General features: G+C 29.1%; 3 protein-coding genes across 4 annotated transcripts; all 3 read left to right on the top strand.

Moving 5' to 3' along the window:
- The first annotated feature begins 848 nt into the window (after positions 1 to 848).
- On the top strand, positions 849 to 2,838 carry LOC126266434 (gastric triacylglycerol lipase-like). Its single transcript, XM_049970348.1, has 7 exons — positions 849 to 992; positions 1,055 to 1,238; positions 1,322 to 1,436; positions 1,808 to 2,054; positions 2,106 to 2,258; positions 2,310 to 2,537; positions 2,614 to 2,838. The coding sequence occupies exons 1-7, from the start codon at positions 849 to 851 to the stop codon at positions 2,764 to 2,766; spliced, it is 1,224 nt and encodes a 407-aa protein (XP_049826305.1). The 3' UTR covers positions 2,767 to 2,838.
- A 247-nt stretch (positions 2,839 to 3,085) lies between these two features.
- On the top strand, positions 3,086 to 8,038 carry LOC109601578 (uncharacterized). The gene is made up of 14 exons (XM_049970346.1): positions 3,086 to 3,259; positions 3,315 to 3,498; positions 3,559 to 3,673; positions 3,726 to 3,972; positions 4,033 to 4,182; positions 4,234 to 4,464; positions 4,525 to 4,674; positions 6,380 to 6,523; positions 6,577 to 6,760; positions 6,824 to 6,938; positions 6,991 to 7,234; positions 7,290 to 7,442; positions 7,497 to 7,727; positions 7,778 to 8,038. The coding sequence occupies exons 1-14, from the start codon at positions 3,107 to 3,109 to the stop codon at positions 7,925 to 7,927; spliced, it is 2,451 nt and encodes an 816-aa protein (XP_049826303.1). The 5' UTR covers positions 3,086 to 3,106; the 3' UTR covers positions 7,928 to 8,038.
- A 4,635-nt stretch (positions 8,039 to 12,673) lies between these two features.
- On the top strand, positions 12,674 to 24,019 carry LOC109602639 (uncharacterized). 2 transcript variants are annotated; one of them, XM_020019064.2, is made up of 4 exons: positions 12,674 to 12,834; positions 17,113 to 17,419; positions 19,653 to 19,922; positions 21,762 to 24,019. In XM_020019064.2, exons 2-3 carry the CDS (start codon positions 17,246 to 17,248, stop codon positions 19,920 to 19,922), a joined length of 444 nt encoding a protein of 147 aa, XP_019874623.1. In that variant the 5' UTR covers positions 12,674 to 12,834; positions 17,113 to 17,245; the 3' UTR covers positions 21,762 to 24,019. The 2 variants fall into 2 exon arrangements, with proteins under 2 accessions (XP_019874623.1, XP_019874632.1); XM_020019073.2 differs by having other exon boundaries at positions 12,675 to 12,834; positions 17,125 to 17,419.
- Positions 24,020 to 25,404: the final 1,385 nt, after the last annotated feature.

Genomic DNA, 25,404 nt, shown 5'->3' with positions numbered 1-25,404 from the left:
TTCTTTCCCTGTGTTTTTATTTTTAACAAGGTACTGACACAAAATTACCACTTCCAAATTCAACAACAAGTTAAGAAAATTGTTCAAAAAGTTCACGTCGATAGCATCTTGAAGTAACCCGTTAACAATGTCTCTTGAGTATATTGCACCAATTATCATGCCTTGACGTATAATTCTGTACGGTCATTACAAAAAAATCTTCCTAATACCTTTGATATGGGTAAAATTTTTTATCTCTCCGACGATTTCGCGTCACCTTATAAAAATTAATAAAAGAAACTCTGCCGATATGTGCAATCCATTCTAATTAAATTAATTCATAAAAGTTTAATATGCCTAATTTTTGAACATATCTAGCTTTTTTTTAATTTGTACAAACATTTAACCTACTAAAAATTGTTAGTAATAAGACAAGATGGTATGTAAACATTTCACATCTTCATCATATCTTGTGGAAAATATTCTGTGTACAAGTTCCCCTGGCATTATAATTAAAAAATATATAAATTTTTAATGTATTTTATTTATAAAATTTATACAGTTCCAATGCTACGAAATTTTACGTTGAATTTGAAATGTCATGACTTAATCACATACATATAGATGTAAATTGGCAAAAGGGCCGAAATAAATACGATAAGATTATTCGTGAACTAGTTATTAAATTGTATAAAAACATATATTTTGTAGATAATAAAAGTATTCTTGAAATTTTATGTCATTCCTTTTACTGTTATCATTGAAACCATAATGAAACAAAATTACCAACTTAACTTTAATTTGTGAAATTGATAGGAAATATTATATATAAAAATGAGCGAACTGAAGGTGCATTTAGATTATTAAATATGTTACGCAAGGCAGTATTTGTAATTCTTACTTTAACAGGCATTCAAGCTTATAATCAAAAAGTCTGTAAGACTTGGTTCGACTATTATGTACGTCCGTTTTCAAAAAATTGTTGGTATGAAGCTGACGTGGGCAAAAATATTGTAAGTAAAATTTAAGATTAAAATTGAATTGAAAACTAAACGTTGACATTATATAATTTAAGCCAGAAATTTTGGAACATCACTTTGGAGCGGGAGGATATGAGAACTATTCGGTGACAACCCAAGATGGTTATATTTTGGGCATGTTTCGAATTCTCAGGGATAATCCTAAGGGAATTGTAATTCTTCAGCATCCTGTTAGTTCTGATGGCATTATTTATGTGTCTCAAGGCAATGAATCAACAGGTTAGTTATATAATTCTTTATTTAAAGCTTGGATAAATTCATTGGAATGTGTAGCACGTACTAAAACTTTATTGGATTTGCAGCAATCACATTTTGGAATGAAGGTTATGAGGTTTGGATACCTAACAACAGGGGAACGTGGTATTCAGAAAAACACGTAAATTTAACAATAAATCAGTTTAAATATTGGGATTTTACGTAAGTCAAGTCATTTATTTATACATATATAACATATTAAGAAATGTTTTTGAGATATGATTTATATTTTTCAAATTTCACATCTATTACATTATATTATACTAAAAATTATTCCGTACTAAACACGCCATGTAACATAATGGTACCATGGCATATATATTTTCTTAAATTCAAAATCATTAATATTATTCTGAAAACATATTTATCATATAGTTGGCAATGTAATTCAAATTGTGTCAATTTTTGTAACATTTATATATTAGTTATAAACGTTAGTAAAGCCTTCACAGGTATAGACTGTAATAATTTAAAATTAAAAACCAAAATTGATAAAATTGTATAATAATGATACATAAACACATTATTTTCAGGTTTCACGAAATCGGAATGTACGATTATCCCGCAATTTTCGAAAAAATTTCTCAAGTAACTGGAAGTAATGATCTTGTATTCATCGGTCACTCAATGGCAGTGTCATCATCAATGGTTTATGCCTCTTTGCAACCCGAACATGCTAAAAATCACATAAAGATACTGATTCAAATGGGTCCAATTACGTATTTCGAACACGTTAAAAGTCCTTTAAGTTACGTGGCGCCATTAGCAAACATTTTTCGGGTACCACAATTAACATCTGTTATCGAAGTGGTTTTAATTGTGTGATTTCAGAAATTCACCAACTTAATACACATCGGAGGAATGTTTACGGCTCATTCGTTCCTTGAAAAAGCAAAAAATTTCCTAGCCTTCCTCCCAGTGGGTCAAATTGGACTTTTCATTATTAATTTGTTCTGCGGGTGGACTCCCCATGAATTTGACCCCGTAAGTATTGCAATATTCGACAATCAATTGGCATTATTGCGGTGTTTTTAGAAAATGTTCCCTTTGATGACTGTGATGCCAAGGGGTTTCTCTCTTGGAGTTTACTATCATTATGCTCAAATTGTCAATGCAAAAGGCAGGTTCCAGATGTGGAACTACGGTAAAAAGAAGAATCGACTAGTGTATCAATCCGAACAACCTCCAGAATATCCAGTAGAAAAAATACAAGTTCCCGTCTATTTAATGTCTAGTACTGGTGATTCTTGTGCAACTACCGGAGTACGTATCAATTTTTTCCATTTTCCCTATTGGTCTTTATATTTCGTATTAAAAATTTGAATTATTGTTTTTATAGGACGCTGATGTACTCTTCAACAAATTGTCACCAAAAAGTAAAATATATGGCCAGTACAAGACGACCGGACTTAACCACATTGGTTACCATTGGGGCAAAGACAGAAATAAAGTCTACAAACATATGTTGGAACTATTAAATCATATACTATAACATATATGTATATGTAACATAAATAATGATTTAATATAAATAAAATTCAGTATTATTAGACAATCAAAAAAACCTTTTTTACATATTATAAATCAAATACTCTCACCAATTCAATTCAATTATCTGTTTGTATAGAGCTGTATTCCAGGCTAATCCCAGAAACTATTTAATAATTTGCAATTACTTTATTAATAGATAGATATTATCTAGTAGTTAAGACAACGACCTGTCAATAAAAAAAAACATAATTAGTTACCTTAAATGTAATTGACTATTGGTGTTGCAGATAAAGAAAGGAAATATATTGAGTGCGGCACTATATACTTTTAATACTAGCAAAATGTATAGCCTCATTACTGTTGTATTTTCACTTATCTTTGTAGTTGACGCGCAAATTCACCTAAACAACAACGTCTGCAAAAGTTGGATTGGATATTGGTTTTCACCAATATTTCCAGATTGTTATTATGAAAAAGATGTATTTTCCAATACGGTATGTTAATGAAGCTTAAATTAAAGAACTAACTTAATTTTATTACCTGTGTTAGCCTGAAAGGTTAGAAAGATACGTAGGAAGGGAGCACGTGCAGAAATATACTGTGACCACCGACGATGGATATATTTTAACGATGTTCAGGATTGTCAGGAGAAAGCCCAAAGGAGTTGTTGTACTTCAGCATCCAATGCTCACTGATTCAGTCATCTGGATGTCACAGATTAATGAGTCCACGGGTATTTAATTTGAGTCTATTGCTGGAAAAAGTAGAATAATTCAAATTGATGGGTTTGTAGCTTTAGAGTTTTGGAGAAAAGGCTATGACGTATGGCTGCCTAATAACAGAGGTACTTGGTACTCAGAAAAACACGTTAATCTAACAATTAATCAGTTGGAATACTGGAACTTCGGGTAACAAAATTACGTTATTTTTAAATAATGATACAGTTGATGTTTGTTTCAGGTTTCACGAAATAGGAATACACGATTATGCAAAATTTTTGGAAAAAATTTCGGAAGTGACAAACAACACCGACATAATTGTTATCTCTCATTCAATGTCGACCACCGCTTCGTTGGCTTACGCAACAATGAAGCCTGACCACGCCGCAAAACACGTGAAACTCTTCATAGAATTGTCCCCTGTAGCGAATTTTTACCATATTGAATCTCCAACTCGGCTTATTTCACCATTTCATAAAGTAATACGAGTGAGTTTTAAGTACAAAAATGTTTAAACTTAATAATTATATACAAAATGTATTTTTTAGTTGCTATCAGAAATTGTTGGAATTGGTGGATTTCTTATAAGAAACGGTATACTAACATATATAATTACGTTGTTCGTGTTTTTCCCATTTAAACAGCTCATCGTGTTTTTTCTCACTTCGACGAGCGGTTACACGACGGAATTTGATCCGGTTAGAATATATCAATATTTTTATTAGAATAATGAATTTTTATATTTTTAGAGGTTTATAAATATATTGCTTGCGACGAATGTCCGGGGAACTAGTCTTGGTTTAGTTTACCATTATTCTCAAATTGTTCAAGCTGGAGGCAGGTTTCAAATGTACGACTATGGGAAAGAGCACAATTTGAAACTATATAATTCTGAAATATCACCATTGTATCCTTTGGAACGAATAAAAGTTCCATTTTACTTAATTTCGAGTTATAGTGACACAATATCAACCGTCAAGGTAATCATCTCACTACTACTTCAAATAGTATAAATACCAATTATTTTGATTTTTCTTTAGGATGCCCAGATACTTTACGATGATTTACCACCAACTGCTAAGATATATGGTCAACAAAAAGTAACCAACATGAATCATATTGATTTCCACTTTGGAAAGAATAGATTCAAAGTTTATGATAATATTTTTAAATTGTTGAGTAAAATAATGTAATACATAATAAAAATATTTGCAATTATAATATTTTATATACTTCTAAACCATTTAGTTTTAATAATAAACTGCATAAACAGATAAAAGCTGATTGATATTCGTTCAGTTTTCAAAAATACTAATTATTAAAGTAATTTTATAGATTTTTTGTCGAAATAAAAATGAATTTTAAATATTTTAATTTTCAAATTTCTCGAAAATAAATAAAATATTTTATATACATTTATTTAATTATTTGTTTTAAATTTAAATTATCAAATCAAATATATTTTTAGGTATTTTGGAAAATTACATATTTTTTTGCAATTTATTTCACAATGTACTAATTTATAGTTGAAACTGATACTTCTCGTAAAGTGGAAAATTCGTTTAGTCAACCAAAGTTCTCACAAATGCAATTATTTGCAAGTTTTTAATAATACATACAGTTCATATTGGACAGAAAATCCTGTAAAAAGGAGTCGTTTTGAAATTTCAATATAAAGTATCTTTTGTGTATTTTTGTAAAACTAGTTTAAAGTGCATTCCTGTCCTTGACCATAAACTGACGCTACTGAAACTCACGTTATGGATTTACCGATTTAATTGTAAATACTAATTATATTAAATACTGCTGCTTATGTAAATTATCAGTTATTGAATGTATAAAGAGTTTACTTTTGAAATCTGTTTTCTATTATTCTAAAAAGAGAATTTATAAGAGTAACATTTTACATTTTATAATTTTATTTTTTATAATTATTACATGTTTCAGTTTAGTCGCAATTCATAATATTGAAGAAATTGTTTGCACATTGTAGTTGGATTATTTATAACTCCAGGAACTTCTGCTGAACCAGATGTCTACTCCAATACGGTAAATAAATATCACTTCATGTTACGTTATCTAAGAAATGATTGTATGTGATTTCTGGACACAAATTATTGAAAGACAGGAAAATTAAAACGTGCGTGTGATTGGTTGAGCCCAATAAATCCACGGGTAAACATTAAACATTTTCAATTTTCAGATCCTATTTGTATTAATATTTCAACAATAAAAATTGTATTTGATTTGAAATGTTAATTGGAAAATTACGAACAGGTTATAAAATGCTCTATCTGAAAGGATATCTTTTCTAATAAATAAATTAAGAAATTAAAATGCGTGTTGAATTAATGCTTACTGTTCCTCCACTTCCTAAAACTTTCGTCATTTATTTATGCATGAGCACAGAAGGGCTGCATTAGGTGCTCTTAATAAATCTTTGTCTCATCCATAATTTTGTTACTCTGCATATAGATTTGCGGTTTTAGCGTTTCAGTAATAACCTCTATTTTTATTCTGTTTATTTTTGTTGAATAAATTTATTTGAAACATAATGATTTTTATTTTGGAATAATAATAATATGTTTATATTTATAAATCGTATTTTATTAATTATAAATAATGTTCAAAATGAATATTCATAATACAGTGACTATATGTTTCACTAAGTAAGAATTTATGTCTTAAACCATATGTGTAGATTATAATTATCACTAGGTTCTAATTACATAATAGTAATTAACTACATTCACATTTTTAGTATGTGGTTAATATTCCAATTGATAAATTATCGTAACAACACATTGTTTTATTCGCATAACATAATTATCTGCTTTTTATTGTTGCATTCGAGTATTTAACCAGAATAAAATCAAAAGAAATAATTGAGTCAAGATGTTTCTGTTAGTTTTATACAGTTGCTTATCTTTAACCGCTGGTGTATCAGTTTATAATAATGCCTGTCTGAACTTTTCCGATTACTACATTTCATTTATTTCCGAAAATTGTTATTATGAGCCAGACGTTATGTCCAATACGGTAAGAACTTAGAACAATATTAATGCTAAATCAATTTTATGGTGTGTTTATAGCCAGAAATTCTTGAAAGACACTTTCCAAAACAATATTTAGAGAATTACACAGTGACGACTGATGATGGTTACATTTTAATGATGTTTAGAATTATTAATCCCAATCGAAGAGGTGTTGTAATGCTTGAACATCCATTTGCCTCAGACGGAATAGTTTGGGTGAGCCAAGGCAACGAATCTATTGGTAAAATCATATAAACATACAAAAATAGGAACAAAATAATATTAAATAGTAATTATTTTGTAGCAATTGAATTTTGGAACAGAGGATACGAAGTGTGGATACCCAATCATCGTGGTACATGGTTCTCTATGGGACATGTTAATTTAACAACTCGCGATTTAAAATATTGGAATTACTGGTAAGAGACAAAATTCATTAGATTTTATTATAAATATGTAATTTTTTTTAAGGAGTCATCACATAGGTATGTACGACTTTCCCAAATTCATCGAGAAAATTGCCGAAGTTTCAAATTCAACCATAATTTTCGTTGGTTATTCAATGTCTGCAAGTTCATCCTTGATATACGCTTCTTTACAACCAGAGCATGCTAAAAAATATATCAAAATTTTCGTGGAAATGGCCCCATTCTTGTACATCAAACACATGCGAAGTCCTCTAAAATATACCGGAGCAATATGGAAGATTGTACAGGTACAAGATATTAAGATTATAATAATTATTGTAGTACACATTTATTTTATTGCAGTCTGTTGGAGCTGCAATAGGAAAAGGGGCAATATTTATAAAAGATTCTTTTGAATCACGACTTTTGCAATTAGTCACATATCTTCCTGTTAAAGATATTTATATTGGTATATTTTGTTTATTGGCGGGTGGGACGCCTAACGAAACGGAACCGGTATGGCGACACCGAAATACCTTTCTTTGATTTAAACAGACATTATTATTTCAGAAATACGTTAATTTGATAGCATCAAATTTGCCGAGGACAATGATGCTAACAGAGTTTGTTCATTTTGCACAAACTTTGGATAACAAAGGTAATTATCTAATGTACGATTACGGTAGCGAGGAGAATCTTCTTAGATATAATTCCACTACGCCTCCGGAATATCCCTGGAATCGTATTAATGTTCCCGTGTATTTAATTTCAAGCACACACGATTCGATTGTTTCCGTACCAGTAAGTCGAATATATTTGTATTTTAATTAAATTTAATTACAAATTTTTAGGATACCAAATATTTGTTTAATAAATTTTCGCCAGAAGCAAACGTCTATGGGAAATTCGAGGTTTCCCATTTGAATCACTTTGATTTCTTGTGGGGCAAACATAGAATGATTGTATTCGATAACATATTCACTTTAATTAACAAAATTTAGCCATGCCCTTGTATAAGATTTTTAATATGTTTTTTAGTATTTTATTTTTTTAGTATTAGTTATTAATCATTATAATGTTAAAGTTTTCTAATAAAAAGTAATTATGTTTTAATTTTGCAGCCACTTTATTAATATTTTACAGTTAATTTTTTGTAAATCATTAAAATATAACAGGAATTTATATATATTTATAATTAGTTAGGTGAGTTAATAAACTGAAATATTTTTTATCCTCAGAAAAGAGGTAGATCTTTGTTTTATTTCTATTATTTAAAGGTCCATAATATACTTTTAATCATGAATATTTTAATAATTTTAAAAAACAAAAGAGCTTAATTATATTAAAATGAAAGCATAAATTTGATAACAAATTATGCACGTGACAAATGTTGTTGTCACGTTTCTCTCTACTTTGACTAATCTGACTATGTGGTTTAATTAAAATAATACATTGTATGTTTTTAAAATTATGATATAATTCTCTTTATGGCCATATGAACATTTTCAGAGGATAAATTTTAGATTAGTTTAGTATTTTTAGCTTCAAATAATATATATTTTTGAAAATAGCATAGAAATCTGCCTTCTGATATGTAACTATAATTGAGTAAATATAAATAAATTGGTGAATCAAAAATCTCTTTTAGATATCTGTTGAAATAAGAAATGATTAAAATTTGAACTTAATTGGAAAACGTATTGTCGGTTTTTTATTCTTTTTTTCTTCATATCTTTAAGGTATTTCAAATAATTGTGTACTTAGTTTTTGTCACAATTTGTTTTATTTATATACTAAATGTTCAACATGCCGAGAGTGCGAAGAAGAAATAATTTTAGCTGATTAAGAGAGTTTGATAGAGTTAGAATAGTGGGCCTGAATGAAGCAGACATTTCGTTTCGAGAAATATCGTGGCGTTTGAACAGAGATGTGAGTATTGTGATACGATGTAAGAAGTCAGGGAGTAAAGAGGGCAAAAGAGGTAGAGCAAGTGGTTCCGGAAGACCCAGAGCTAGCACAGAGCCAGAGGACCGTCGTCTTAGATTATTGGCCCTAACGGACAGGATAAGTTTAATGCAGATGAATGCTGACGAATTTTTTGCCGATGGAAGTAGGCCAATTCGATCTGTTTATCTCCGTATAAAGTCTATTGGTCAACGGTTTTATCGCTCTTTTTTGGACTTACTTATACTAGCAAACGTAGTGACTGTCAACTGTGGGCTCAGGAATGGAATCACAATGTAATGAATCACGCTTTGCTTGGGCATGCACGATGGTCATGTGTTAGTAGGACGGCGACGTGGAAATGTGATCCTCGTTTTGCTGTGGTCATATTCATAACACTATGGGTTTAGTGGCATGGGGTGCTATTGCTTATGGTAGTAGGTCACCTTCAGTTTGCATTAGTGGCGATATGACGTCCCAGTGATACTTAGATGATGTTTTGGAGCCTTATTTTCATCCCTATATAAGAAGATATCTCGAACTAATTTTTCAGCAAGATAATGCCCGTCCACATACTGTCAGGAACACATTAAACTTCTTAGAAGCTTCCCATGTAAATTTACTGCCTTGGCCAGCCAGATCTTCCTTAATCGTACAAGATGAGGCGATACTTAAGGGATTGACAGCGCCCTCCACAGACTCTCAATAAACTAAAACGTCAGATTCAGTTAGTGTGGGGTAAGATACCACAAGAATATGTCGATAATCACATTAGATCGATGCCACAACGCTTCAATAAGTGTCTTAATCAAACAGGGGGTCCGACTCATTATTAACTTTTGACAAGATTTTTGTTTAACAATAATTCAATTATATCTAGGTGTTCCGTTTTTTTTGCATGTAGTAGACATTGTTCTACTACAATATTAGAAAAATTAACTACATAAATTTCTTCTGTATTAAAAATATATTATTAGAAAAATTTAACTTTCTATCATATCTATTTTCTAATAAATTAGTGTATAATTAAGTAAAACATGCCCCCCAACTATAATAATTTTACTTTATCTATTCAACGTTTATTATTCTAACTACTAATGAACATGATTAAAAAATTTCATACGGATACGTAGGCCTCAAACTTATTACACAAATAGATACACATAAATAATTAAATATTTAACTTGCTAATTATTTAGATAAGTAAAAGCATAATTAAAAGTGTTACAGTATATTCTAGAGTCAAAAATAGTCCAGTATTAAAATTTTATTTGATCGTTATTAATTCTTGTGAACTGCTAAGTTTACACTTTATCTTCAAATACGTGGAACTGTAAAATATATGGTTCCGGTAATGCTGAAATTCCCGAAATTGCAAGAAAATCTATGTTAGCAATGTACCCCGAAATGTTTGACATCGTACTTGAGAAATGCTGTTCCTGTTGCATTATTGCACTGTGGAACACTGTTTGTTCTAATTTAGTGGACTACTCACGTGCCCCATTCTGTGTTTACAATCGAACTCAAACAGGATATATTGCATTGAATCGCACAGGAAATGTTCCAATGAAAGTTATACAAATACACGAACCATTTTGTATACCATATTACGTTTGTAATTGTCCTCGATGTCACCATTAACCTAATTACATCTCTCATAAACAGATAATAATTCCGTGCGACGAATTTTAATAAAACCTTCACTTTTCGGCACAGTTTCCACCCACCTATTGATTGATGGCAATGGTTCGGCTGATGAACGGGAAACGTCAGATCGGCAATTCTGTGTCGGTTTATGTAAATCGAAAAAGTCCATTAAATCGCACGAGATTAAAGCGTCACGTCGGAAAAGCGAATTGATTAATTCGCCGAAGAGTGCTCAATCCCGTAAAAATTTTCTGATCCGTCGTCCAACCATTCAATTATTGTGTTTCCACGTTCCGGATGAAATATAATGCGACAAAGCACAAAGGAAATGCAGATTTAGTTCAGTTTTATTTGAATATTGCTGGAATTAGGACTGTTACTGCTTAGAATGATTATTAATATATTTTACTTTTGCATGAGCATTTTAACATTTGAGTTTTTTATTAAATTAGAATCTGTTATTAGATTGTATGTACATATTATAAAGGGCATCGTCTCTTATAACTAAAAAGGGAATATTAATAATCATAGTTATTAATAATTTTACATGAAATTTTAGTAATTATAAGTAATTTTTTATTATTTTAATAATTCTTAATATACAAACAAATTTGAAAATTAAAATATATAAAGGTAATTTAAAAAAATTGTTTTAGGCTATAAAAAACTTCCTTCAGGTAGGTTTGTAAACCTATATTATTTATTTAGTTTATTGGAATATTGCTGACGTGGAAGAAATATTATAATATTGCTTTCATAAAATATTTTAATAAGCCTAATTTCATATAAAAATAATCAGAACTGTTATTTCTTAGAATGATGATTATTCTCCAAGGTATTTTACAACTTATCCAAAAAATTTTAACCACATACTCACTGTTATGTAAGAAGTTAATAATAATTACGTAAAAAAATTCTCTATTTAAAAATTAAAATCTATAAATATAAGTATTGAACAAATATATTGATATTTCCATTTATTAACTACCTATTATTATTTATGAATATGCACAAAATACAAACAAATATGTGCATTATCTATTTTCGAGGTAGTTAATTAATATTTACATATTTTTATGTCAAATCAATTTTTCTTTTGACAAATACACGCTGTTTTTTAGTTTAGTTTCTCTTAAGGTTATGACCAATGAATGACCACGAAATAATTTTTTAAGGAGAAATAGATTTTAATGCCTATTAAACGAAAATAATTTCAAAAGTATTTTTGGAAAGTACATCAACTATTATTTATAAATAAGCTCAAAATACATACACATAGATAAGAAATGTGTTTTATCTATTTTCGAACCAATCAATTTTAATATTTTAGATATATGCAATATGTGTTTGTTATAAATTTGTTTTGTATTCCTATGTAGCTGGTAAAATATATTTTTCTTTAAAACGTTCATAATTTATTCATTTTAAATTTGTGTAAGCTGCAGGTTATCACTTTTAAGGCATTAAATTTCTTAATGGTCTTTAAAACTGAATAATACATTTTACAAGTTTTTTGATGTGATCAAACTTTAACCAGACAATTACTTGTACAGCACTAAAGGACATGAATCGTGAACGACGCACTGTGGTCAAACAACTCCAATTTAAGTCAATTTTTAAAATATGAAAATAATAAATTATAAAAAATCATGAGTAGAGTACAAATTTATAATAAAAAAATAATTGTTTATAAAATTAGGTCAAGTAATTGTCTAATAGCTAAACTAATATCATAAGCATTCATTCAATTGTAAGAGTGACTTCGCACTAGTACCAATTGAAATATGTATCTTATTTTAATGCTTTTATAGTCAGTTTTGGAGGTTCAAAATGTGTTTATTTCATAGAAAAACCTCGAAACAATTTATTTCGTTTAATCTTATGAACGCGTAAAGTAAGGTGTTAGTGGTGCAAAAAAGAGTGAATGATTAAATTTGATTTCACTGGATTGGGTGAAAGTTTCGACTGTTGCTGATCTGCCTCCAAAATTAGATGATTCCCTCGCAGAATAGGGCAGGATGTCAATTCGTGTGTCTAGGAAGCGTTAAGGTTTTTCATCGATTTCGTAACGGTGCGCGCCGTCCTTTATTCCTGCCGCCCTCGAATCGGCGTCTACTGCACATGCACCCGGCGTCTAAACATCGGCTATAGCGCCGCGACGCCGGGCCCTGCAACTAAACTGTTTTAGGTGTTTACACGGGCCTAATGTGTGTTTTGTAGATATTCCTTCACCCGATTCACCATTGTGCACGTCCACCTTACAGAACATCTGCCATGTACCGGTCATCAATTGTCGTCTACAACTAACAGAATACTGGTGAGTTAAAATTGAATTAATTGTTTTTTGGGCGATAATTATGCGTCAATGTTGCGACGATTGTGTGTTAGGGGGTGAATTTCGGATCGGCGGATGGATGAATGGAATCGCGTGGAATTATCTAATGTGTTCTATTTCTGTTTGCAATTGAGGTTTGTTGTTTTGGATAACAATACGGTTCCGTGATCAATACTTTTGTCCCGCAACATGAAATGTTTGCTATCCCTACGTTTTAGTACTTCGTGGCCCAACCGACGGTGTTTACTTTGGTGTTGAGTTACGTTGATAAATATTTTACCATTGGACGTAATTGTGGTCGATAATCCAATTTGGTTTTGATAAATATTTTTAGGAAATATGTTTGAAAATATTAATTCTGTATGCGTGTTCCGAAATGTTTAAAACTTTTTAATCTTTGCTTTAATTGTGCAATATTGTATTTTGATACTTTAATTAATTATAGAAAAATTAACATATTAATATATTAACTTTTAATAAATATATTTATATTATATATTAATTAATTAATATTTTAACATTAATAATTCAACAGTAGTGACACAATTTTTATTTAATTATTTCATCTTTAATTTTAAATGCTAAATCTATATTCGGAACATATATAATTTAAATATTCATCTCACATTTATGATTTATATTTGTATGAATATGAATATGTAAATGATTACAATTTAATAGAAATTAATTTATAAATTTATGGAAATTTAAATTGTATAGATTCCACATAAGAGACAGTTTTAAATAAATTTTTAACAATTATTTTGTATATACATGTTTTATTAAGTATTTCTTAATTGGTATATATATCTAGTTAAACAATATATTTTGATAATATTTATGGATTTAAACAACTACCATAAGTAATTTTTAAAGGCTTCTTATTTTCATTATCTCTTTCCAGCAATGTTACTAAAATGTTTCTTTGTTAATATTGTTGGTTTACTTCTGTAACATTTTATGACATAAAAGAGTTAATAAATTATTTATATGAAATTTTATTAAAAAGGTTTTATTTTTCAGAATTAATGTAAAAATTAGTAGGCATAATCTAGATACTAATTCAATAAATTTTACAATGTTTCCAATATGATATTTACCTCATTATTTTGTTAAATGCATGCCAGAATTGTTTTAAATATTTTATTTTAAAAAATTTTGATCTATTTGCAAAAATAAAACAAGAAAATATATATTTCATTCATTTGCTTTAGGTTTTAAAATCTAAATTATTGTTACTTTTCAAAGCATAAAATGTTTATTTTAGACATTTATTATACATATTAATGAATAAATGTCCAAAAAATTCAAAAATATATATGTATAAACATTCTTTAATTAATTTTTTGATTCAGTGCTATGTTTCTTATCATTTTTTTGAGTACTTGTTTTTTTTTATATGACTTAAGCATTCATATTTGGAATATTTTGAATACTTAATGGACAAACTTTTTAAAGAATGTTTACACATTATATATAATGTGTTTCTTAATTAGTTGATAAGAGTCCGTAGTCACAGCCAGTGCTATTTTAAGTTGAAAATTCTAATACCAAAATACAGTGACTCTGACCCTCAAAAGAATTATTAATAGTATTCATGGATTTAAAGATATATGAAAAGTTATACTGTAAATAATTCGTAAATTTGAATTTGAAAATATTTTACAAGAAGTGAGTAGCCAAACATTATGAAAATCACATACATGAATTATTCACATATGTGTTTCTTATTTTTGAGTAATATTATGTGTTTTTAGTAGAATAATTGTAAGGTTAATAGCATAAAAGAGTTTGTAATAACTTTAATAAATAATTTATATAAAATTTTATTAAAAAGTACAGCATTAATATAAAAATAGAATAACTACTCTAATGTAATAATTTTTTCAAGGATTTTTACGTGACATTTATCTCATAACTTAACTCAACTTATTTTTTAATTATTTTCAAAACGTTCTTTAAAACTTTAATTTCATAAGCAGTTGCAAAATTTATATGCAAAAATAAAATATAAAAATATAATATGTTCATTTTTTTTGAAAACTAGTTTTAAAATTATGTTTTGTTATTAAACGTGTACTTTACAAATTGGTTTTTAAAAGTTTATTCTAGACATTTTGATATATATCTTGGTTAAAATTCTTCTTGTAGTACAAAATGAGATTTGTTATTACAATAATGAAATAAATCATCAAAATTACAAAAAATATATTAAGAAACTGTAGTTTTTTATCAACTTTTTGAGTATTAATTTTTTATAATACAAATATATTATATTTTAGTATAAAAATATATAATATTTGAAATATTTTGAATATTAAATTACAAAAATAATAAAATATCAATTATATACATTTGTTAACTATTCAGTCATTTGTATAAAATATAAACATAGAAATTTGTATTATAAATTATAATGTTTTTCTAAATTTATTGCAATGATATACGTTATAATGTCTAAAATAGGGCTCACATCTCTGAAACAATGTTTAATGAATTTCTATTAATTCATAAGTCTTACTTACTTGAAAAACTTTTCTAATATTAATTATTGGAAAAAGTTTGATACAAAATTTAATAAAAAAAATACTTTTGTTTAATATAATTTTTAGATTGTACTTTATTTACAAAATCTTATTAATATATTTTAAATTTTATATATATATATTTTTATACGTAATAAAAGGCTCAACAATTACTTTTTTATCCCCGCTTATCTAATTATGCCAATTAATTAAATGAACACAAAACACTTTCATCCACAGTGCTGATGCAAAACGGCTCACCTTTGTCTTGTCAAAATGAGTCGCCACGATTTAAATTAAGATTTAAGAGCACTTAGGTGGCTGGGCTTTAAACACCGAAAGACAGGGGCGTTAGAAGTTCCGCCGCAATAAATTCGAGAATACGGAGAGATGTTTTCGTTCTTTGTGACTAATAAATTTTCGAAATTCATTCAGTTATGAGAATGGCCACTTCAGGCCATAAAAGCCTGAAAAAAGTAGCGCTTTCAGCGGATTTCTGGATCGACGATTAGGCACGAATAACGCCTCCGACCTTTTCTCATCTCGCGTGAGCCACGTCTTAAATTTGAATTCGTTTAGTGACGTAACATTCTGCGGGAGAACTTAATTTAAAAGGTAGACTTGATAATTGCTGGGATGGCTGAGTAAATTTGACTTGTAACATTGGACATTCCACATGTCTGGGGAAATTATGCGAGCTGATAAGTCTTGGATTTTAATGAAGTTTCAAGAATGTGGTTTCTCGAGTTTCTAAGATTATTTTGTCAATTAGTCTAAGTAATGGTATCGATTTGATGTAAAGGAAAGTGCCAGTTAATAAATGAAAATGTAGAGTACAAAATTGTTCGGGTGTGTATTTTATTACTTTGATGGTATTAAACTTCATTAATTAAAATTAATTTACTGTGTAGTGCCGTTTTACCCGCCGCATTAATTAATTATTAGATGGAAAGTTGTTTTATAAACTAATATTTTCATGACGATCAAATATAATATTGGGTACCGGAAAAAGTAATTTACGTAATTAAAATGTAACTTTAAAATAACATAATTTTCTTTAAAATAGAATTTATTCAACACTATAATCACAAATTCATGTCACGAGAAAAATCTGGGCTTTTGTAGCTGAAAGGATCAACCTCAGTTTCGTCTTTGAACTACCCACTTAACATTTTTTGTGCTTTTAATACGACATGTAGCTTTGCGTTATTATGAAGAAGTAGAATGTAAAATTATTGACTAAAAAATCTCGTCTTTCAGTAGGTTTTTCAAGAACATGTTCTATTTTTAAGCAGTAGCATTAATCAGTTGGGCTCCCTGATTAGTAGTTAATACGTAAACTTCCTCACAGAGTCGACTATACAGATCAAAATCTTTCTTGGATTAAGACTTTAACTAAGCATTGTTCCACCAAGAACACCAACTTCAACCTATTATCCTGACCGGCCAGAATTCTTGTAATTAACCCATATTTCGTGACATGTAACAATACGATAAATGAAAGGGTCATTTACGTTTGAAACGAGGAGGAAGGAGAAAATTGGCATTTGACAAATGTCTAATTTTGTTATCCTCACTTTCTTGATGAAATTTATTTTATGAAGCTTCTTTCTAATTGCTGATTCATTGCAATTTAATGAAACAAGTTACACAGCATCTTCTCCAAAATATTTGAAATACAATATAGGAATAAATAAATACTACGTAAGATCGTAAACAGCAATGAAGTTATTAGTGAATGTTTCAGATCGACCATATCGAATTGAGATGACCGTCTAACACTCCCAAGTTCGTAATCGTTGCCAAATTCACCCCGGGGACAGGACCTTCTCGCAAAAGTGGCACCGTTCAAGCTAAAATTCGGCAGGATGTCGAAATCGAATCCGTCGACGCGCAGCAATTCGGTAGAGTCTCCCGTGGAGTGCGAGAGCCAGACCGGAAGCGCCCAAAGCGTAGCGACCACCGCCATCATGGAGACTGCCGAAGGACTGGAGGTTAATCCCTCAAGTCCGCCCCCGTCCTACGAGCACGTTCTCGAAGAGGTGAGAAAATTTCTTAAATATTCCACATCGAACCTACTGAATATTTAGCCGCGTCATGAATGCGATTATGGCTCGCGCGGCCTCAAAGAACTCCCCATTGCATGCACAGTGGAATTGCAGTCGGGTGAATAAATTAGCAACCGGCTGATGGACTCTGTATCCCGTAGACGGTGATTGCCTCATAGCAGACGACGAGCATTCTGCGTAATTAGTTTCCTGCTTCCGTCTAATTAAGTTGCGGAACTCATCGTTTTATCGGTTTTGAAAATAATTCGATTGGGACGCGGATTGTAAATTGGGTCGGGTACTTCGGGCCCAATCGATCGAGTTGATTGCTAGTTAAAAAAAAAAACGCGGACGGAAAAATTCATTGTCATCGGGATCAAATTGATTTTTGGGGCATTAACCTCAACTATTGTTTTTCGTGTGGCGTTATCTCCCCAAAGGGAAATGAATCATAAATTATGGATCTGCCGATACTTCGCAACACTTATTTCCGTTTCGCAAAAAGTTTCACTGCAAACGTACAGATTTATCTTTTGTGGCGTATAACGAATACATTTCTGATTTGAACCGGAATAAATCAGTTTTCCACTATTAAAATGTAACAACATGGGCACAAACAACTTTGTTGCAGGAATGTGGATCATTAAAAGTTTTTGGCGTACAGTTGGTAATGAGGATGTTTTCATCTTAATTTAAATTCAAAATTAATGTTTCATTTCTATGTATATATGATTGAGAAACTGCTCTCGCATTTCGCTTTGGCTTTTACATGTTTCAATTAGGATAAATAATGTTTCAAACTAATTTAGTCCTATTCCATGATAAAAATGTTTTTTTTTAATTACAGAAAATTAAAACATTACAATACACTAACTACGACTTAATTAAGTATAATTAAGTATATTAGCTTTTAGATAATATAATTTTTATACAGCGAAGGAAAAAAGTGATATAAATGTCAAAGGGTTCTAATATGGTCTAGAACATAAACCTTAATATGATATGAATAAAAGTTAATTAGCACAAATTCCCAAATGAACGAACGGTTTCGGAGATACCGAGGATAAAAAAAGAAAAGACAGAAAAAATATCTTGATATCTCCGACCTCGATTATTTGTTGACCTCTGTTAATTAAGGTTTTGTAAATATTTTGAACCACACTAAATCTCCATAAAAATTGTTTCTTGATAAAAAAAGGGTACACTAACGTGTCAGAGAGAAATAAGTCTGGCTATCCCTGAAAACAGTTTATTTACTGATTCATTTTAATTAATGTTTTTAAAGGATATACACATTTCCAAGAAATTTACGTACTACACCAATAATAATTGATTATTATTAATATTTTCTGAAAACGGGAAATATAAACGTAAACACTATTTGCATATTTATTTAAAAATACGCTTTTTTATAATTGTCAAAACAATTGTAAAAAACTATAAATTAATAAAATTTGATGTTTATAAAAAACATAAATTTGAACCTAATATCGGGTGTTGTTGCCACTTTTACTATGCATGACAGCCTCATATCTTATGTCATACTCAAAATTTGGGGTAGACTCATCACCAAATCGGTATGTGCTGTTAAAGCATATTGAGGATATTTTTGATTTGGCCGTCGAAACAGATGAACGCGTCTATGCGAAATGGTTGTATGGGATACATCAGACCTTGCGACTATTTTGCGGTAACTCCAACCCTCTTCCACTAAAACAATCGCTAGGGCATTCATTGTACTATTTACGTAGATAGAGAAAAAATATTAAAAAAGTGGTGCGTTAATTTTTTGGAACAGTGTATTAGGTCATACTATGTCCCTGTCTGTGATTTTTCTTAACACTCTGTGTTTATAATATATCATATATGACATCCTATGTTTTAAAATTTACATATTCTATTTGAAAAGAAAATACGTTACAATACCTTAATAAATTCATTCACAAACCTTATTTTTAATTTTCATTCAAATAATTACCAACGAAATCTTGATGTTTCTTTTATAAAAGATAAAATATATTGACAGGTCACGGAAGTTAACAAAGAATCTGAATAAACCTATTATTCTGAATTCCTGGGCGCGACGAAAGCTTTTCATTTTGATGGTGCTTTTCGTGAAAATTAAAAAATGTATGACGACGGTCTAACCTGACTGCGTTAAAATATGTACTTATCACACAAATGTGATGAAGTTGTCATATCTAATTTTAATTAATATTGTTTTTAGACGAGGCAAAAGGCACAAAAAGTGCCTACACCAAGAACCCAAGTGAGAATCATGCACAAATCCAGCAAGGAACTGTACAAAGCGGTCGCAAAACAGTTCGGAATTACTTGCAAAATGTCTGATCAATGCAGATGCTTCGATTGCCAAAGTCACTATTTCGATTGCGAGTACGAACAGAACGAGTACGATAAAACCGACGGAGGCCTGGGTGCCGGCACGCCTATGTTCATCCAGGAGGTGATACATGGAACTGCATGCACAATTCTATAGGTTTGTATGTGTTTGATTTTTAAAGTTTTAATTAGATGTATCTATTAAATTCGTATGAAATCGTTTTTATTTATTCTCAGATATTTTAATATTGAATTGTTTACTAACTCATAGAGCTGTTACTTTCTTGTACTTTATCATTGATGTGACGTGTTCATGTATATTTCACAAATTAACTGAGGTTATTAATAAACTCATGTTCAAAAGTAAAAGGGATATTGAAAATAGCATGTAAATATCGTGTTATCATTAACTTTTTGTTATTTCATATTTTAGAATTTTTTAATTAAAATTAAGTTCTCGTGAAACAATAAAAATTAAAATTCACTTACTAAATTATACACGACTTAATAAATTTAATATGAGTTAATAATTTTTATTTATGATCAAATTCATACATAGATAAACTTTAGAATATGGTATGTCCGCGATAGGAATCGATGACTGTTTAACACCTCACAATTCTTCGTATCTCATGCATGTTTGATAGGATTTAGGTCAGGTGATTTCGAGGGAAGTTATAAGGCCACAGTATCCAGCGTTTCGAGCTGTTCGAGTATAATTGCTGAACAATACAGACGAGCATTATTGGAAACAAAAATGAATTTATTGCCGATAGTAGCTCGATTTTGGTAGTATATTATTAACAATTTCCCTTGCACATATGCACTTGCAATCGTGCCTTGATATAGAACAATTCTGTACGGCCATTATAAGAAATTTATTTCCATATGATAAAAGAGCTCCCCTGAAACAAATAAAATTCTTGAACTCTCGAGAAACACTGAATATGAGATGTGGGTCAAAACCAAGCGTCGCAAAGGTCTTCAATCTGCATTTGTCAAGCGTCTCTGTACTGTAATTGAAGCGATACAAGCTTCAGTAGATTATTTCAGTTAATCAGTCAGTTGCGAGGAGAATACTCTAACTCTCTCAACTGCAGTTAATTTACATCTGGGCATAATTATTTGAACAAATTTACGCAAATACCCGTGCAAACACTACTCTAATCAATTATAAACTAAATGCACATTGTACTAACTTTTTAAAAACGTTTCATAAAAGTTTAATATTCCTAACTTTTGAACATATTAAATATTATATTGATCTTAAGAAAATATTGTTCGAAAATAAAAATTTTAAATGGGTATTTTCGAAAATAATTTATATATTAAAAAAATGTCATTCTTAAAAATATATATATATATATTTCAAAAATTTGTTCATATTATATGAGAAAAGTCTGAACCTGCCCCAATTAACATTTTTTAGAAGTATTTTCATTAAAATCGGTTAAAACATTTTAATGGATAAGGTTGATTTTTTTAATATTCGAGAAGATTGTTATTAGATGGTTAATTTAATTGAAGAAAAAAATATTGTGGAATATTCAATAATAATATAGTCATTATTTACATACAAATAAGTTATTACGATATATTAAACATTTACCATTTTAATTTTATTTATTTATTTATTAAGATAAATAAATAAATATCTTTATACAGAACAAAGTATCAGGTTAAAATATATTTAATTTATTTTTAAGGAATATTTTGATGTCAATAATGAAATCGTTACGTTTTTTAATGTACATCAATCAATCTTACTCATTTAATAATTTTATTCCATTTTAAATACTGAATAAAATAAAAATCTTCAAGAAAACCAATTGGTGGCAAAATATTGGGGCAATCTTGAATGAATTCCATGAAGTGTTAAAAACTGACCAATCAATGAAGAATGAAAAATATTAAAAATATAAGGCAAATTCACAATTCCTTGCCATTGGTGTTTTTTCATGTAAAACGTTTACTGTATTGTAAAATTTTGTTTTAGGTCAATAAGCATTCATATAGTCGGAAGAGTCTCATGTTCGATGTCTTTCAGGTTCAGAACTACGGATTTTTAAAGGATTTGATATGTTTTCCAAGGATTTATTGTACACTGAAGCAGATAAAATTTATCAAAACGCATTTTTATTATTAAAAACGAATGAAAGGTATTAAAGATGGTCCAAAATAGATTTCGAACTAGTTGCTAAAACGGCTATTTTATTACACAAAACACGATAGTGGAGATTTACAATGAAAGGTTAAATGTTATAGAGAAATAAATGTGTAATCATATATTGGATTAATTGTAAACTGTAGTTACAAAATTATATCGACTATTGTCAAGATCTATTGTCGCCAAATCTAACTGTACATATATAATGAAAATGATTTGTTTTATATGAATGATATTAATTGGGTAAAATCCGCGAATATTAAAAAAAATGACAAAACAAACTCAATATCATAACATTTGTGTAGACTAATATTAATTGTCTTTATTTTGTGTATATATTAAACAATTTGTAATATAGAAAAAAACAAATAGGTGCTTTCTAAAGATCTCAGAAATGAATAAATATGTAAAAATGTAAAAGTGCTCCGAAAACTTTTACATTTACTGTACATAATTCAATTGTAAGTAGATAAATTTATTCCCAATTTCAACTTTTCGAATCTACAATTATTTACAATTTTTTATAAATTATTTTTTACAATTTTTCCGTTCCTTTGCCTGTACTAAATTCAACCTAATAGTGAGAAATTTTCAAAATGAAATTTGTAAATATATACACGACTGGTCAAAAGGGGTCCGGCCCTCTAAGTTTGCCTTTCACGCAAAAAAATGGAGTCTATTAATCTATATCTACAACAAATACGTGTAAGTTAATTGTAACGATCGTACCAATGCATTTATTAACTATAAGAGAAGTATATTTATCTGGTATACTTGTAATTAAATGTTGTACAAGACCTTTTATGTGCAAAGTCGAAAGAAATTTTACCTGATTATATTGAACGTTTATTATATTTGTCACGTGATCGTGACAAGGATAATACACAATGATCCTACACGTTAGCACAAACAAAACCCCTAAGACTGAATTTACTTTATAACGACATTCCATTAAGTACTTTGCATATAAAATGTCTTTTATAGGTTTAAATCACTTGCAACAATGGTGCACATTTAAATGTAAATAGGATATATCTAAAGGAATTTTTAAATGTGTAATAGTGTCTGATAGAGTTGAATGTTTAGATAAAATATATACTATTTTCATACTTTACAATGGACGTATGTTTGCCCATTATAGAAATAAGTCAAATTAAAAATGGTGAGATAAAATCAGAAATATAAAGTGTGAAAACTGAATTATCCCAGATAATGTACTTAATACTGCGGTATTTCGTATTGCATCTGTAAAATACATATTATAATATTAAAAACAAAACCTTAAAATAACAAAATTTATCAAGTTTTTAAGTGGAAAATGCTAAGAGTTTTATTCACAGGTTAAAAATAAAGTCGGACGACAATCGATTTTCGGGTGGCGAACTTTATGTTAATTTGTCGAAGGGTGCATTGTTCTACTTAAACATGTACGTATATTTCCAAATAACAGGGTGTCTATAGAACTGACTAAACTAAAACTAGAAGTAAGTGAATTTGTTTTACGAGTCAGTCTCTTGTTTCCATTTCTGAGTCCCTGTATCAGAAGTTCTTTCACAACAATGAAACACTGTTTACAGCGATTTGATGACGTTTCTTTATATATAACTTATTAAGGTCGTGTTTGCAGGTCTTGACATTTTTTCAATTTGCCATATTTCGATGTCTGTTGCATACTCTGCAATTGTAACACATATATATTTGTCATTTTTGTACGGCCATCCTTGTGCTTATTACGGGGTGGCCAGTTTCTAAATTTCCGTATTTGATGGTAGTGGCGCAATATGGTGCAGCATAGTTCTAAAATAATCAAAACATAGATCTATATGAAGGTTTCAGCTAAATTTAAGGCTATTAATTGTGAAATTTGTGTTCGATAACTAAGATCGTAGGCCTACATTGTGTTACATGTTACATGTTACATGTCACCAGCTACATGTTAGATGTTACATGTTATAATCTAAAGTGTAATGAAAAACGCACCAAACTGTTTCCTGCACTTATATTTTATATAATAAGATATTAAAAATACTCGTGTGATATTTTACGTCTGTATCGATATGTGAGCAAATAAATAATAAAGAAGTGAATTGATTTTTATTAAGAAACCCAAGTAGCACATATTAGTTCACGTAAATTCTTATTACAACTTGGTAGAATAACACAATTAATTATTAAATGTCTTATTAACTTCGCTTATTCGTAGTTAAAAATTGAGTTAATAAGGCCATTCTGAATTATACTCTATATTTGAGTTTCAGCAGGTTACAGCATAAGTAAATTTGGAGTTAATTAATCTTAAATATAACGCAGTGGTTATTTTAATTAACTGTGTGGTGGATGTACTTGAACAAATAACTAAATTGGTTAATTAACATAGCTCGTGCTCGAACAACTTATTCAAATCAAATGTTGAAATCACATATGTAAAATACATTAAACTAACTGTATTTCGGCGCACAAACAATTCTTAACTAAGAGCAATTAAAAATTTTAAGGGTAACGAAGCTTAAGGTAATTTAAATGATTAGTCAAGAGGTAATTGTTATAATATTTTAAATTAAAAATTAATTTATTTACAGTATTGCACTTCTGTTAAGGAAATGTTAATTTATTAAATTCACAGTGTAATTACTTATGACAAAATAATAAAAAATCTTAATGTTAGTAATGAATTTTGACTAAAAATAATAATTTGTATTTTATAAGTTAAGAATCATTTTTAACTTCATTAAGTTAAAAGGAGCTCTGAAGGATAATTAAAATGTCTTCTGTGTTTCAATAAGTTTATTGTTGAAAAATAAACTGCATAATTGTGTAATTTTACTCAAAAATTCATCCATTTTGAGTATTTTAATACAGTGACAGTTACTAATTAAAATTTATAAAATTAAACTTTTTAATATACTAAATAACTAATTGTTGATCAAGAATATAATTTAGAGTTTTGAAATATTAGGTTTTATTTTTTATTATACTCAGAAACTTATATACAAATAAATTTTTTAGCAAAATTTGGAGGAAGGTGGTTTTTAACTCGAGAAATTAAATTTTGATTATTTCATATGACACTTAATAAACCGTTGTGACTTTTTCCCTCTTATGAATATTTTAATAACTTACGAAAATATTCATAAATACAACTATTAAGATATTCTAATATGTATACAACGGTCTTGATATAATTATAAAACCCTTTTTAACAAATTTTGATCAAAAAGACTGGTTTATACAGAAGTAACTGTATAAAATCGTAAATTCATATTTCTGTTATCAATAATATGTGTGTTGCTGCTTTACAAATATACAATTTAACTATGATTCATTAATTAAGAGACACTCGGTATAGGAAAACGTTTATTTTTAAAGTGAGAACCTGAATTTGAAGCAATTTGTGTGTTTAGAAGAATATTAAGTTACTACAAATTAATAATGTTGATTTTAATTTATAAAAAATATTAATTATTTTATTTTA

This window comes from Aethina tumida, chromosome 1 (genome assembly GCF_024364675.1).
Source record: "Aethina tumida isolate Nest 87 chromosome 1, icAetTumi1.1, whole genome shotgun sequence".
NCBI classification, from domain to species: domain Eukaryota; kingdom Metazoa; phylum Arthropoda; class Insecta; order Coleoptera; family Nitidulidae; genus Aethina; species Aethina tumida.
This window is presented reverse-complemented; position numbering and strand designations above follow the sequence as displayed.

Excerpts from the sequence above, each read along its gene's own strand:
- LOC126266434 (XM_049970348.1), top strand. The coding sequence starts at position 849 with ATGTTACGCAAGGCAGTATTTGTAATTCTTACTTTAACAGGCATTCAA. Across the intron at positions 993-1,054 it reads CTGACGTGGGCAAAAATATT|CCAGAAATTTTGGAACATCA; the intron begins GTAAGTAAAATT and ends ATATAATTTAAG. Across the intron at positions 2,055-2,105 it reads CATTAGCAAACATTTTTCGG|AAATTCACCAACTTAATACA; the intron begins GTACCACAATTA and ends GTGTGATTTCAG.
- LOC109601578 (XM_049970346.1), top strand. The coding sequence starts at position 3,107 with ATGTATAGCCTCATTACTGTTGTATTTTCACTTATCTTTGTAGTTGAC. Across the intron at positions 3,260-3,314 it reads AAGATGTATTTTCCAATACG|CCTGAAAGGTTAGAAAGATA; the intron begins GTATGTTAATGA and ends TACCTGTGTTAG. Across the intron at positions 4,675-6,379 it reads AATTGTTGAGTAAAATAATG|ATGTTTCTGTTAGTTTTATA; the intron begins TAATACATAATA and ends AATTGAGTCAAG.
- LOC109602639 (XM_020019064.2), top strand. The coding sequence starts at position 17,246 with ATGTCGAAATCGAATCCGTCGACGCGCAGCAATTCGGTAGAGTCTCCC. Across the intron at positions 17,420-19,652 it reads ACGAGCACGTTCTCGAAGAG|ACGAGGCAAAAGGCACAAAA; the intron begins GTGAGAAAATTT and ends TATTGTTTTTAG.